At 28.2% G+C, this 14,296-nt stretch overlaps 1 protein-coding gene across 1 annotated transcript; it reads left to right on the top strand.

The window, feature by feature from the left end:
• The first annotated feature begins 7,874 nt into the window (after positions 1-7,874).
• On the top strand, positions 7,875-8,549 carry LOC130975679 (uncharacterized). The gene has a single exon (XM_057900434.1). It carries the CDS (start codon positions 7,875-7,877, stop codon positions 8,547-8,549), a length of 675 nt encoding a protein of 224 aa, XP_057756417.1.
• Positions 8,550-14,296: the final 5,747 nt, after the last annotated feature.

Here is a 14,296-nt window from a genome sequence, read left to right as displayed (position 1 = left end):
CCCCAATTTTAGGGATAAAGTTTTATATATCTACTGTGCTCAAATCCGGAGCGTCATGCACTAGGTAGGCCACATGTCTTATAGATGTTTAATTTATCATTGTTGATGACTTCTATTCAAAATTGCTCTTGGTTTGTTAGACAAATACATTATGTTTATTGAGATCATGATGAGAAATTTTTAGTTTGTGATAAATACAAAAGTTTAATTTGATTAGCCCGAAACTATAATAATACACTTCCTTGATATACATGGATTATTTGCAAAATAGAGTTTGATATCCAAAAAAAAATTTTTAACATGGTTAAACTTAGTACTGAGGATGAGAAATTATGATTTGTGTATTTGACTAATTTGTAAATACTTGTCCTTCTTTTATTTATTTCAAATAATCTTAATTGGATTTTAAAGTGACTTGATTTTTTTTTTCTGCATTCCTGGTATTCGGACCTTAAGATGATTAAGAAAGGTCGCTACACGAAAAAATCAAAACTAGGACCAGGATGTTAGCAACCTCACGCGGCTCCGCCTTCGGCTTCGGCTTTCCACCATGATGGCGCTTAAATTCTCCCAACCAGTGGTGATGGTGTCCTTGCAACTTCATGCCCATTCCGTCTACCGTGCAATGAACCAAGGTCTGCTCCACAGATGAACACAAGTAGCATTCACAACTCAGAGTCATGCCACGAAAACTTGGACGCTAATGCAAAGGAGGTAGATTCTCTTGATCAAGAAGTTAATGACCAATCCTTTGTTGCTTCTGGAGCTCAGAGTCGCAAAGGACGCAAAACTACAGAGTTTTGGACAGTTAAGATCATCAGTAACGTATTCAATTATTTTTCTTTCTTCAATTCGAGTTAGACTCCATGTTATGTATTATTTTTTGTGGATAATGTCCACAATGGATACACACATAAGGTATTAAATTTGGCTTATAGATGCCGATGGCACAATCAAGCCCGCAAAATTAAGCGTGGGTGAGGCTATGGAACAGCCTAACGGTAGAAGGATTGTGCTCAAGTTCAACAACGTAAAGCAACCAATTGGAGATGAAGCTGGAAACTGCCGCCAAACCTAATCACGGCGTCCATAACCATGGCATCCAGTTAGCCACAAGCCTTTGGTTTTACGGCGATTTAAAACCACCGCTAATCAAGATAAAAATCGCCGGTATTTTGGACCTCCCTTGTAGTGAATCTTGGCTCAATCATCATTTTATAACTTAGTTGTTCAATCTTGGGACACATTATGAAAGGTAATTAAGAGAATCTCTTTAATTAATTATTGCGCATTGAATTTCTTTTCCGTTTTTTTCCTATGATTTCAAATCTAGCACAATTTTCTCTTGTTCAAAGTTATTTAGACGGATAATTTGTTTTAAAGGGTCTATAAAAAGTAAAAACTTAAGTTGACCTTTTAGAACTTTCATTCTCCGTGTTGAAAATGAACAGTTACTTGTGATAAAAAAAAATATATTAATACTGTTAGAGTGGATACCCTATCCGATCCCTGACAATTATCTCGAAATGATAACGAGGTCCCTAAGAAAAAAAAAAAACACCCAACCCGGTTCTTGATCTTTTTTTTTGGGACTGATTAGCCTCTGTGCCAAAAGAAAAATAACATTGACTTTTTTGACACAGAGACTAATCAGTCCTATAAAAGTAAAGTTCAGGAATCAAGTTGGATATTTTTTTTTTATCAAGGGTCTCTTTGTCTTTGAAATAATTATCAAAGACTGTTTTAAGTTTTTCTCATACTGTTATAAGAAAAAACCAAATCAACAAATTTTTTTGTTGGCTTAAACCTTTATAGATCCTTTAAAATATGTCTTTTGTGACAAAAATAAACAAATGATTGTGATAAGAAATATTGATATATACTATTTTACAAGTCTTATTCTATGTTGTCTAAATGACCGATTTATTTTAAAGAGTATATAAAGAATCAACTCAACAAAATTTATCCAAATTTTATTGACTTGAGTTCTTATCATAGTCAGTTGTCCATTTCTAGCACAAAAAATGAAGGTTTCAAAGGCCTATAAAAGTTCAAGTCAGTAAAATTTGACAAAGTTTATTGACGTAAATCTTTATAAATCCTTTGGAACAAATCACTCATTTCGATAGCATGAAGCAAAATGTGTAGAACTGCAACGGTGTTTGCCATCACTGTTAGCTGTCTATTTTCGACACAAAAATTGAAGGTTCCAAAGGGTCTATAAAAGCTCAAGTTAGCAAAATTTGACAAATTTTGTTTACTTGATTCTTTATTGACCATTTGAATCAAATTACTCATTTAGACAGCGTAGAACAAGATTTGCAGAATAACATTAACGATTTTATCACAATTAATTATCCATTTTTAGCAGAGAAGAGGAAAGTTCCAAAAGGCCTATAAAAAATCAAGTTAATAAAATTTTTCAACAAAATACAAATTTTTGTTGACTTGAATCCTCATAAACCCTTTGGAACAAATCACTCGTTTAGATAGTGTGAAACAAAACTTGCAGAACAACATCGGCATTTCTTATCGTAATTAGCTGTCCATTTTTGGCACAAAAAGAAGGTTCCAAATGGCCTATAAAGGCTCAAGTAAGCAAAATTTAATAATTTTTTTTTTGGCTTAATCCCTTATAGATCCTTTAAAACAAATCACTCATCTTGGCAGCGTGGAACAAGACTTGTTGAATGGCATCGGCGTTTTTTTATCACAATCAGTTGTCTATTTCCAGCACAAAAGACAAAAGTTCCAAAGGACCTATAAGTAGGGACGAATCTATGTTGTAGTTTGTGGGGACAAATGTCCCCATTAGCATTTTGAAAAAAAAAAAAAGTATATCTACAAATATATATATGTTCTCATTAAAAAATTGTATTCGTTTCTATATTAAAATATACTTATTTTTTGTATCAAAATATTTATTTTATATGTATTTTTTAATTTTTAGAATTAAATTTTAATACACTATTAGTGTAAAATAGTTTTATATATACATTCTATATAACATTATATCATAAAAAATAACTATCTTTATATTATTGATTACATTTCTGTAAATAATAATCCAAAAGACTAACCGTAATTGAATAATTGTATAAAAAATTTTACACTATTAATACACCAAAAATAAATTTTAATTTATATCTAAAAATATATATCAAATTAATTTAATAAAAAATAAAATATTATTATAACATTATTTAATTAAAGTTTATATCCTTAAAATTCTTCTACTCAACTTTAATATTTACTATTAAATTAAATAATTTTTTACTAGACATGTATTTTGATAATTAGTTTTCAAATATAAATTGGATTAAAAATTAATTAAAACAATAACACATTTTATACTTTTATCCATTTAAATAATAAACTTTATTATTATTATAGAAATGATATAAATACACTAATTTATTAGTATCTCAAGTCACAATACCTTTATTTATATCTTAATCATTAAATATAATTTTATGTCTTTATATTAATGTTTTAATGTCCTATTTTTATAAATAAATGCAATCTTACTTTTGAATATACGTGGATGTATTTTTGTCTAGATACAATAACTTTTTAATAAAGTTAAAAATAAAAGAGACAATTAATTTAAAAACAAGAATATGAGTATCCCACTCATCCAGTTGGATCTAAAATGAATTCTTGTTGAATTAAAGTTGATTATGAAAAACAATTATATTAAGAGCAACTCCAATGGTATAAAAGTGGAGTCCCTTCTCTGACACATAAGGATTTTGAACCGTTGGAGTGAAAAGGAATGCAATTCCTTCACGGGGGCCAAGAAGGGGAGTCCCTCTGAATGGGGACTCCATACATCCAATGAAATGGCAAGTTATTTAAAAAATAAATAATTATAAAAATGTTAATAAATTAAATAATTATATTAAATAATTAAATAATAATTAATTATATTAAATAATTATATTAATTATTTAAATAATAATTAATTTAATAATTATTATAATAATTAAATAAATTAAATAATTAAATATTTATTTAATTAATAATTTATATTAATTATTTATATCATAATTATACTATGGGATACTATTTAGCAGATGGTATTTATCCTGAATGGACCACATTTGTCAAATCAATCTCAAAGCTACAAGGGGAGAAACGCAAGTTATTTGCACAATACCAAGAAGGGCAAAGAAAAGATGTGGAGCGAGCATTCGAAGTGTTGTAAGCACGCTTTGCAATTATACGTGGTCCAGCTCGTTTTTGGGAAAAAAAGAAACTTGCCAACATAATGAGAGCTTGTATTATATTGTATAATATGATTGTTGAAGATGAAAGAGACACTTATGCAGGAAATTTTGCTTAGGGCTTAGAGTATGATGATGTCGAAAATGGCTTATCACAACCTCAGCTGGGAGAAGAAGATTTTGCACCATACCATCAATTTCTCCAAAGAAATGCCCAACTTCGAAATAGGCAGCAGCATAGACAATTGAAAGAGGACTTGATTGAACACATATGGCAATTTCACAATGCTTGTCGTCAACTATAAAGCTTAATTATGTTTTTCTTTGTATTAAGTAATTTTACAAATAGTGTAACCCCAAATTATATATTGTGTATTATTATTATTATATATGAAATTAATTAATATTAATATCTTTTAATAGTGAATTATTTATAAATTTATAAATTTAAATTACATTATTAAAAAAATTAATTAAATTAATTTCAAGTATTTTAATTAATTAATTAATTAAGTGGAATCACAATAAGGACTAAAGTTAGTTCCTCCTAACGGAGAAAAGAGAGATGTTTTGAGTTTCTATTTACTGTTTATGACGCAAAAGCTGATGTGGAGTTACTTTTTATGACAGGTGGACCATAAACAGAAATTGGGATGAGTTCCCTACTGAAAATGGTCTAAGGGATATTTCAATGACGTTTCTCCGATGGGAAACCGGGAAAGTCTTTTAATTTTGTGTTCAACCAAGAGTGTAAAGAAAGATTTGGTATGTATTAGTTTCTCACACGGTACATTATATACTAATTAGAAAAGAATAATGTTACACATCTAAGTTTTTTTATAAACAAAATTTAATCAAATTAAATAATAAAATTAAAAAAATATTAATCATAATTAATTTTTATTATGTTAAACAAATTTAATTAAATTTAATTAATAAAAAATTTAAATATAAAAAATAAAGATAAATTATATTATTTATTATTTATTTCATTTTATATTTATTTTACTATCAAATAAAATATAAAAATACTAATATATATTTATATCTTTATTTTTTGTGTCATATTTTTAGTATTTTATTTTATTCTATTTTTAAAATTAAATATAGTCTAAAAGAACATTAATTAACTAAAAAAACGGATTAATGTAGAATATTGTTTTAAATTAATTACACCCTCTTTAATTTTTTCATAAATAAGAAATGGATGGCCAAGCTAAGCAAAAGCGTCCACAACATACATCATGCTGAAGATAAAAATAATTGCAAAAGGATTGAAACGATAAAATGAAGTTAGAGAGTTATAAGCAAAGCATGAGGAGCACCAAAAGAGTAATAGTTTTAAGAAGATCCAAAAGAAGGGTCAACATGAATAAGCAACTAGCATGCAACCCAAGTGATGGAGATAAGGAAATACATGAGGTGAGCACGTGGGCATGGATGCTGATCGACGGTGACTGAGAATAGGGAAACAAAGATCAAACATCATATGGTTTAGGTTTTCATGTTTTGTTGGGTCCCCTCACAATTCTAACCCTGCGAAAAAACCTATCATCAAATTGCCGGGAAGGTTAACGTCAATTCAGTACTCAAAAAATTTAATCGCTAATATTTTTTTTAAGAATATTATAATAAAATAATTTTTAAATAATTTAAAATATAACAAAAAGAATCAATAGCTATTATAAATTTTGTAAATAACAAAAATATTTTATATTTAATAAACGACTTATCTAATTAATCTAAATTTTTTGATAATATTTAAATAAATATTTAAAAAATATACAAAACAATTAAGAACAAAATTTAATTTCTAGATTTTTTTATTTTTTAAAACGATATAGTCATTCATAATATTTTTTTTAAAATTTACTTGACAAAAAATTACCAAATTTTAAATATAAAAATATTTTATTATTTAATAATAATTACAAAAATTTGCATCAAAATTTAATCTTTAAAGTTATTATTTAAAATATATGTTAGGAAATTATTTTAATTTTTTAATTTGTTTGTGAGCAATACATATATTAATTATAATCACAAATGATGCTATTTCAAATTAAATGACTTATATAATGGTGATCTCATTTATTGTTATAAATGCTAAATTGAATAAGTCATTATTATTTTTGATTTGGAATTAAATGAGAATAAAACCGGATATTATCTTTTGTTCCTTAGATAATTATCTTTTGAATTTTAGATACTATTTTATTTGGGCTTTAAAGTTTAATGGGTGTCATACTCAAATATAAATAGACCTTCAGGGTTTCAGTCTCCAGTATACCAAAGTCGCCTTGGTTGAGGAAGATCGAAAGAACCACAAGATTCAAATTCTTCCATCAATTTCTGACTATTATGATTAAAGGTACGCTTCCGCTTAATGTTATATTTTGGTGATTTAATATAGATGATCTAGATTAATAAAATTATTTATTCCAACAAGTAGTATCAGAGCCATTCATAATTTAATCATCAAAAATATCTATTTTTTTTATTATTCTTTTGATCGATATATATGTATGTGCGCATCATGTACTGATGTACAAGCACAAGGATTAATTTTTTTTTTCTAATGGCAATACCCTGGATTGCATTATTTTATACATATACGTGTATTATGTGTGTGCTACTGAGCGTATATATATGGCTTTATTATAGCTTTTGGTATGGCTTTAATATTATTGCGTGTATATACATAATATTATTGGCCTCGCACATATATATATATATTTTTACTGTACCTAATTTTTTTTATAATATAATTGATTTATTCTAAAACATTAGTACATAATATTATTATGATTATTTTGGATTTAATTATGTGTGCCATTAATTTGGTGTAAAGTTAATTGATTATCCTTTTAGGATATAAGGATTATTATGTATATGTAACTTATATGAATATTAATCGTTCTAAAAGAAGATTTATATTTGGCCAAGTTATGTGTACATATTAATGATATTTGAATAATAGAAAATATTATTTAATTGTTACGTAAGAAAACAAGTAACAATTTGGATTAGTATACTCATCTGTTTTATAAAGATTTGGTTTTGCAATAAATTGATTGAACATTATGCTACCAAAGTAACCTCTTTTATGAAAATTGATTTATTTAAAACATTAGAAATATGGTGATATGTAATTCATGCGAATATTGGTCGACCCAAAGGAAGGTCTATATTTGGCCGAATGCACATATTAATGGTAAAGAAATATTTGGGTAACTGATTAAGAATAAAGTAATACTTATTATTTATGCGAACAATAATCGGCCCAAAGAAAGTTTATTGTTTGGCCAAATAATAAGCATTGCACACTTTTGTTTATTTTCTATTAATTATGCGGTCAATAATCGGCCTAAAGGAAGATTATTGTTTGGCCAATTAATAGAAAATATATGCGGTAATAAATACGTTGCGAAGTTTAAGTTTCCATGTGCGCATTAAGTCGGTCCAAAGAAAGGCTTAATGTGTGACATGAATTTTGACAATATTTGATTACTGCAATGAGAGTATTACTTACAATTAATTTTTCTATCCAAAGATTGAAAATTAATGTTGTGCTAGATATTTCAATATGGATTTTTTTCCATTAATTAACTAATGTTTACTGTATGTTTTTGTTCTAATCCAGAAACTATGGCTTTAGCTACCAATGTTTCTTCACAAATTAGCAGTATTCCTATGCTGAATGGTACAAACTTTAAAGTTTGGAAAAATACCGTAGAGATTGTCCTCGGTTGTATGGATCTAGATATAGCTCTTCGAGAGGAGAAACCCATTTCCACTCCGAAAAATCTCAATGAGGTTAAAATAGAGAAGTGGGAGAGATCCAATCGAATGAGCATTATGATCATGAAACGCTCAATTCCTGAGGCGTTTCGAGGCTCAATTACTGAGGATAAAGATGCCAAACAGTTCCTAAAGGATGTTGAAAAATTCTTTACTAAGAATAAAAAGGCGGAGGCAAGTAGTCTTTTGAGCAAACTTGTCTCCATGAGGTATAAAGGTAAAGGGAACATAAGGGAATACATTATGAAAATGTCTCATCTTGCTTCAAAATTGAAAGCACTAAAGTTAGAGATGTCTGAAGATTTACTCGTGCATTTCATTTTGATTTCCCTTCCTGCACACTTTGGGCAATTCAAAGTGAGTTATAACACTCTGAAGGATACTTGGTCCTTAAATGAGCTTATATCTCACTGTGTGCAAGAAGAAGAGAGGCTACAGCAAGATATGACTGAAATTGCTCACATGGCTTCATCTTCTCAGTATAAAAGAAAGCGTGATACTACTGCGGATGTGCCTTCTTAGCAAAAAAAGGCTAAAAAACAAAGTCAAGTTTCAACTTGTTTCTTCTGTAAGAAGGTGGGACACATGAAGAAGGATTGTACCAAATATGCCACCTGGTGTGTAAAGAAGGGTATAATTCTTACTTTCGTTTGTTCTGAGGCTAGTTTAAGTTATGCACCTGTTGATACTTGGTGGGTAGATTCTGCTGCTACTACTCATGTAAGTGTTACTATGCAGGGTTGCCTGTGGAGCCGACCGCCAAATGATGCTGAAAGATACATCTATGTGGCAGACGGCAATATAGTTGCAGTTGAAGTTATATGAACCTTTAGATTATGTTCCACGAGTGGATTTTACTTGGATTTATTAGAGACATTTTATGTACCATTATTTAGACGAAATTTAGTTTCTGTTTCTTGTTTGGACAAATCAGATTATTTTTGTTCGTTCGGAGATAATAAAATCAGTCTCTTCTATAATTCGAATAATATTTGCTCTGGTCATTTGGTGGATAATCTATATAGGCTTGACTTAAATTTCTATAATAATGAAATACTGCAAACGGATACAAAGCGAAAACTAAATGAGAATTCGACATCATTATGGCACAAACGCCTAGGTCACATCTCTAAACAGAGAATTCAGAAGCTCGTGTCGGATGGAATTCTTGGACCCCTAAATTTGGTGGACTTTGAAGTCTGTATTGAGTGCATAAAGGGGAAAACGACAAACGAAAGGAAATTTGGTGCCGAGAGAGCTAAAGATGTCTTATAACTGATACATACCAATATATGTGGCCCATTCCCTATTGTCTCTTAGAATGGACAACGGTACTTTATTATGTTCATAGATGATTACTCTCGTTATGGGTATCTATATTTAATTCATGAAAAGTCCCAAGTCTTGGATGTTTTCAAGTCTTTCAAAGCTGAAGTTGAACTTCAACTTGGAAAGAAAATTAAAGCTGTCAAATCTGATCGTGGTGGTGAATACTACGGAAGATATGACGGTTCAGGTGAGCAACGTTCCGGGCCTTTTGCTCTTTTCCTAGAAGAGTGTGGTATTGTTCCGCAATACACCATGCCAGGCAAACCTAGCATGAATGGTGTTGCAGAGCGAAGGAACCGAACTCTTAAGGACATGGTGAGAAGTATGATTAGTCATTCTTCCTTACCTGAATCACTTTGGGAAGAAGCCTTAAAGACTGCAGTGTACATCCTTAATAGGGTGCCAAGCAAAGCAGTTAACAAAATCCCATATGAAATTTGGATTGGGAAAAGGCCCAGTATAAAGCATTTACATATTTGGGGATGTCCAGCTGAGGCGTGACCTTATAGGTCGCATGAAAGAAAATTAAACTCAAGAAAAATTAGCTGCTACTTTGTTGGTTACGCTGAGCGCTCATGGTGGTACAAGTTTTACAATCCTGCATCAAGGTCTATTTTTAAAACGGGAAATGCGAGATTTATTGAGGATGTTGAGTTTGGGGGAAGAAAATACTAGGAATGTTGCTTTTGATGAGGATTCTATAACTGACAATGATTAGGACCTTGTGCCTATTATTGTTTAAGATACAGTTATAGTACAAGAGCACAATGAGAATCCTGCTGTAGATCCAGTTATAGTACAAAAGAACAATAAGAATATTGTTGTTGCTCAAGATACTACTATAGCACAGAAAAATAATGAGAATACTCCTCAATCCCAATCCATATATCAAGCTCAACAACCTCAAGAAGTGTCGTTAAGGAGATCCAATAGAGAAAGAAAAAAATCCATCTATGGTCTTAAACAAGCTTTTCGTCAATGGTATCACAAGTTCATCAAGTCATTACCTCATGGTTTTGAGGTAAATATCATAGATGAGTGTATATACCGCAAGTTCAGTGGGAGTAAATACATTTTTTTATCTTATATGTTGATGACATTCTACTTGTCAGTAACGATATAGGCTTGTTGCATGAAACTAAGAAATTTCTATCGAACAAATTCGAAATGAAAATTCTTGGTGATATCTCTTTTGTATTAGGAATCGAGATACTAAGAGAACACTCTCAAGATATTTTTGGATTATCACAAAAGAACTATATCGAAAAGTTTTTAAGTAGATATGGCATGTAAAGTTATAGACCAATGAACACACCCGTAGCTAAAGGAGACAAGTTTAGTATCAAGCATTGCCCTAAAAATAATCTTGAGAGGACAGCAATGCATGATAAACCTTATGTATCAGCATTATGGAGCTTAATGTATGCTCAAGTCTGCACACGTCCCGATATATCATTTATAGTGGGAGTGTTGGGTAAATACTTGAGCAATCCGGGCATGGATCATTGGATAGCTGTTAAATGCGTAATGCGTTATCTAAAGAGAACAAAGGATTACATGCTTATTTTTCGGATATCATAAAATTTGGGAGATCATTAGGTACTCTGATTTCGATTTTATGGCATATAGTTGCGAAACTTTGTCACTGAGCTTCGTATAGTAGATGATATTGAAAGGTCATTAAAGATATTTTGTGACAATAAGTCAGTAATACTATACTCCAACAACGATAAGAGCTTGACAAAATCGAAGCATACAGACATCAAGTTCTTAGTTGTCAAAGAGAAAGTTTAAGAAAAACAGATTTCCATAGGATATATAGGAACAGAGTATATGCTAGCAAACTTATTAACCGAGGAATTGATCCCTCAAGTCTTTCATAAGCACACTTCTTGGATGGGTGTCAATATTTGTGATACCTTGGTTTAGTAGGAGTTTATTTTATGCTATATATCCTATGACAGATATTGAGTTATTTCTGCAGAATTAAGTTGATGGTTTATTTCATGTTATATGAAATGTTCATTTTGTAATATTTGTATTGTGTTTGATCTCAATAAAGTTTTAAAGTTGGACCAGTTGGAAATAGACATGCATGAGATCACTTGGCATGTAATTTCCATATTACTCATCCAAATTTGATCTATGTCGTTAAGTATATTAGGATGGTGATTGGCATGGTTTAGTCACGACATTAATGTGATAAAAGCTGCGGTAGTTCCATATCTAATGTATGAGACGAACCAGATTGTTAAAGTAATGAAAGAAATAGCATTCAGATGCGCGCATAAAGTTTATAAGATGTGATTATGTCAAGAAAGAATATATGTATAGCCCAAGTGGGAGATTGTTAGGAAATTATTTTAATTTTCTAATTTGTTTGTGGGCAATACATATATTAATTATAATCACAAATGATGCTATTTCAAATTAAATGACTTATATAATGGTGATCTCATTTATTGTTATAAATGCTAAATTGAATAAGTCATTATTATTTTTGATTTGGAATTAAATGAGAATAAAACCGGATATTATCTTTTGTTCTTTAGATAATTATCTTTTGGATTTTAGATATATTATCTTTTGGACTTTAGATACTATTTTATTTGGGCTTTAGGGTTTAATGGGTGCCATGCTCAAATATAAATAGACCTTCAGGGTTTCGGTCCCCAATATACCAAAGCCGCCTTTGTTACTCTTTCCCCATCAAAAGAGTTGCAGTTCAGCCAGACAGCCACCTAGGAATACAGAAGGCTTTGATTGAGAAAGATCGAAAGAACCACAAGATCCAAATTCTTCTATCAATTTCCGACTCTTATAATTAAAGGTACGCTTCCGCTTTATGTTATATTTTGGTGATTCAATATAGATGATATGGATTAATAAAATTATTTATTCCAACAAAATATATATATATATATATATATATATATATATATATATATATATATATATCTAGTTCTTTTATCATATTTTTAAATTTTTTGAAAACTTATTTTTGTCGTTAGTATTTTTTGGATTCTTTTTATCACCTATGTGAACTTTTAGATACTATTTTATTAATTTACTCTCACCGAAAAAAAAAAATCATCCACGGATTAGAAAAATGATAATTGAAAAATGAGTCTCTATTAAATTTATAATTTTTATAATAGGTAAGTTTAATTATTTTGATTGAAATTATATTTTTATTTTCTTTACTTTATTAACTTTTTTTTAGAAAGGTTTGATGCAATTTACAGAAGCCGTGGGATGTTGATTTTTATAATTTTAGTTGCCATTAAAAATAAGATATTATTTTTAGTGAATACTGATTGTAAAAAAAAAATATATATATATATATTTAATATTTTTAACAATTGATAATTGTATCCAAACAAAAAGGTCAAATATATTTTTATGATTACATAATTATATTAAAAAAATAATATACTGTTTTAGCTCATAATATTTAGAATAAATTTTAGTTTCATTTTTAATATTTGAAATACTTTATTTTTGTTCTAAATATTTTATTTTAGGGTATGTCTAAAACGAGCTCAAGCATTATGTGCTTATTGAATGAGCCACATTTATATAGGTCATTACATTTTATTAGATAAAAATCAAAGGCTAATATAAAACAAGAGCATTGATAGGCTCTAATAAATATAGAATATCCTAGTACATAAATAAATGCTTTAAATAGCAATACTTTAATACACAATACTTTAAACGGCAACAAAATCTTTTATTCTTAAATAACTAAATATAAAATATATAAATATAAAATATATGAGTATTTTTTATTTAATAAAATTAATTATTATGCAAAACCTTTTTATAATATTAAAAAATTATATTAAAATAATATTTTAAATAGTAACATAAAACTATAAAATCATTAAAATTTATTTTATATTACTTGATAAATAATTAGATTATTATATTCAAAATTTATTAACTAACTACTTTTATTAAAGATATTATTATATAATATAATTTTTATAGAAATATTTTTAAAAAATAATTTATTTAAAATATTATATATAATACATGAAAATATTATTTTTTATTTTTTAATTTTTTTAGAAAAACAAAATAAATAATATAATTTAAAAACATACCTAAATAAAAAAATTAATATTTTCATGTATTATATATAACGTTATAAATAAAATTTACTTTTACAAATATTTTGATAAAAAATTATATTATATAATAATATATTTAACAAAGTAATTAGTTAATAAATTTTAAATATAATAAACTAATTATTTGTCAAGTAATATAAAATAAATTTTATTTATTTTATATTTTTATGTTGTAGTTTAAAATATTATTTTAATATTATAAAAAAATTTATATATAATAATTAATCTTAATGAATAAAAAAACTTATATTTTTTGTATTTATATTTCATATTTTTTAAAATAAATTTTTTTTATCTTTATATAATAAAATATGTGATAATCTTCTTTTATATATATTAGGGGTGGTAAAACGGGTCGAATTTGTCGGGCCGATCCGCCGAATTCGCTAAAAAATGTGGGTTGGGTTAGAATTTGAAACCTGTCAAATTAAAAAAATTCGCTAAATTATGTATATATGTTCTAACTTCTAATTATGTGACTTTATTTATTTTATTTTATAATTTTGTATATATGTTCAAATTATGTGACTTATTTTTTAAAATAAAAATAGTTCTATTGACAAATATTATTTTAAACAAATTTATTGAAGTTAAAAATTTTAAAAATAATAATAAAAAGTTATATTATAATTTGACTATTTTTAATTTGTAATTAATTGTTTAATTATTATTTTTTAGTTAATTTTATTTTTCAAAATAAAAAACAAAGTCAAACGACTAGCATTCTGTACCCACTTTAGTTGGCGGGGCGGGCTGGCCCGTCCCGTTTAAGGTGCGAGCCTAGGTGAGGCGGGGCGGGTTGGG

Source organism: Arachis stenosperma, chromosome 4, assembly GCF_014773155.1.
Source record: "Arachis stenosperma cultivar V10309 chromosome 4, arast.V10309.gnm1.PFL2, whole genome shotgun sequence".
Lineage (NCBI taxonomy): Eukaryota > Viridiplantae > Streptophyta > Magnoliopsida > Fabales > Fabaceae > Arachis > Arachis stenosperma.
The sequence above is the reverse complement of the archived record's forward strand: the minus strand, read 5'-3'. Positions and strand labels throughout refer to the sequence as shown.

Excerpts from the sequence above, each read along its gene's own strand:
- LOC130975679 (XM_057900434.1), top strand. The coding sequence starts at position 7,875 with ATGGCTTTAGCTACCAATGTTTCTTCACAAATTAGCAGTATTCCTATG.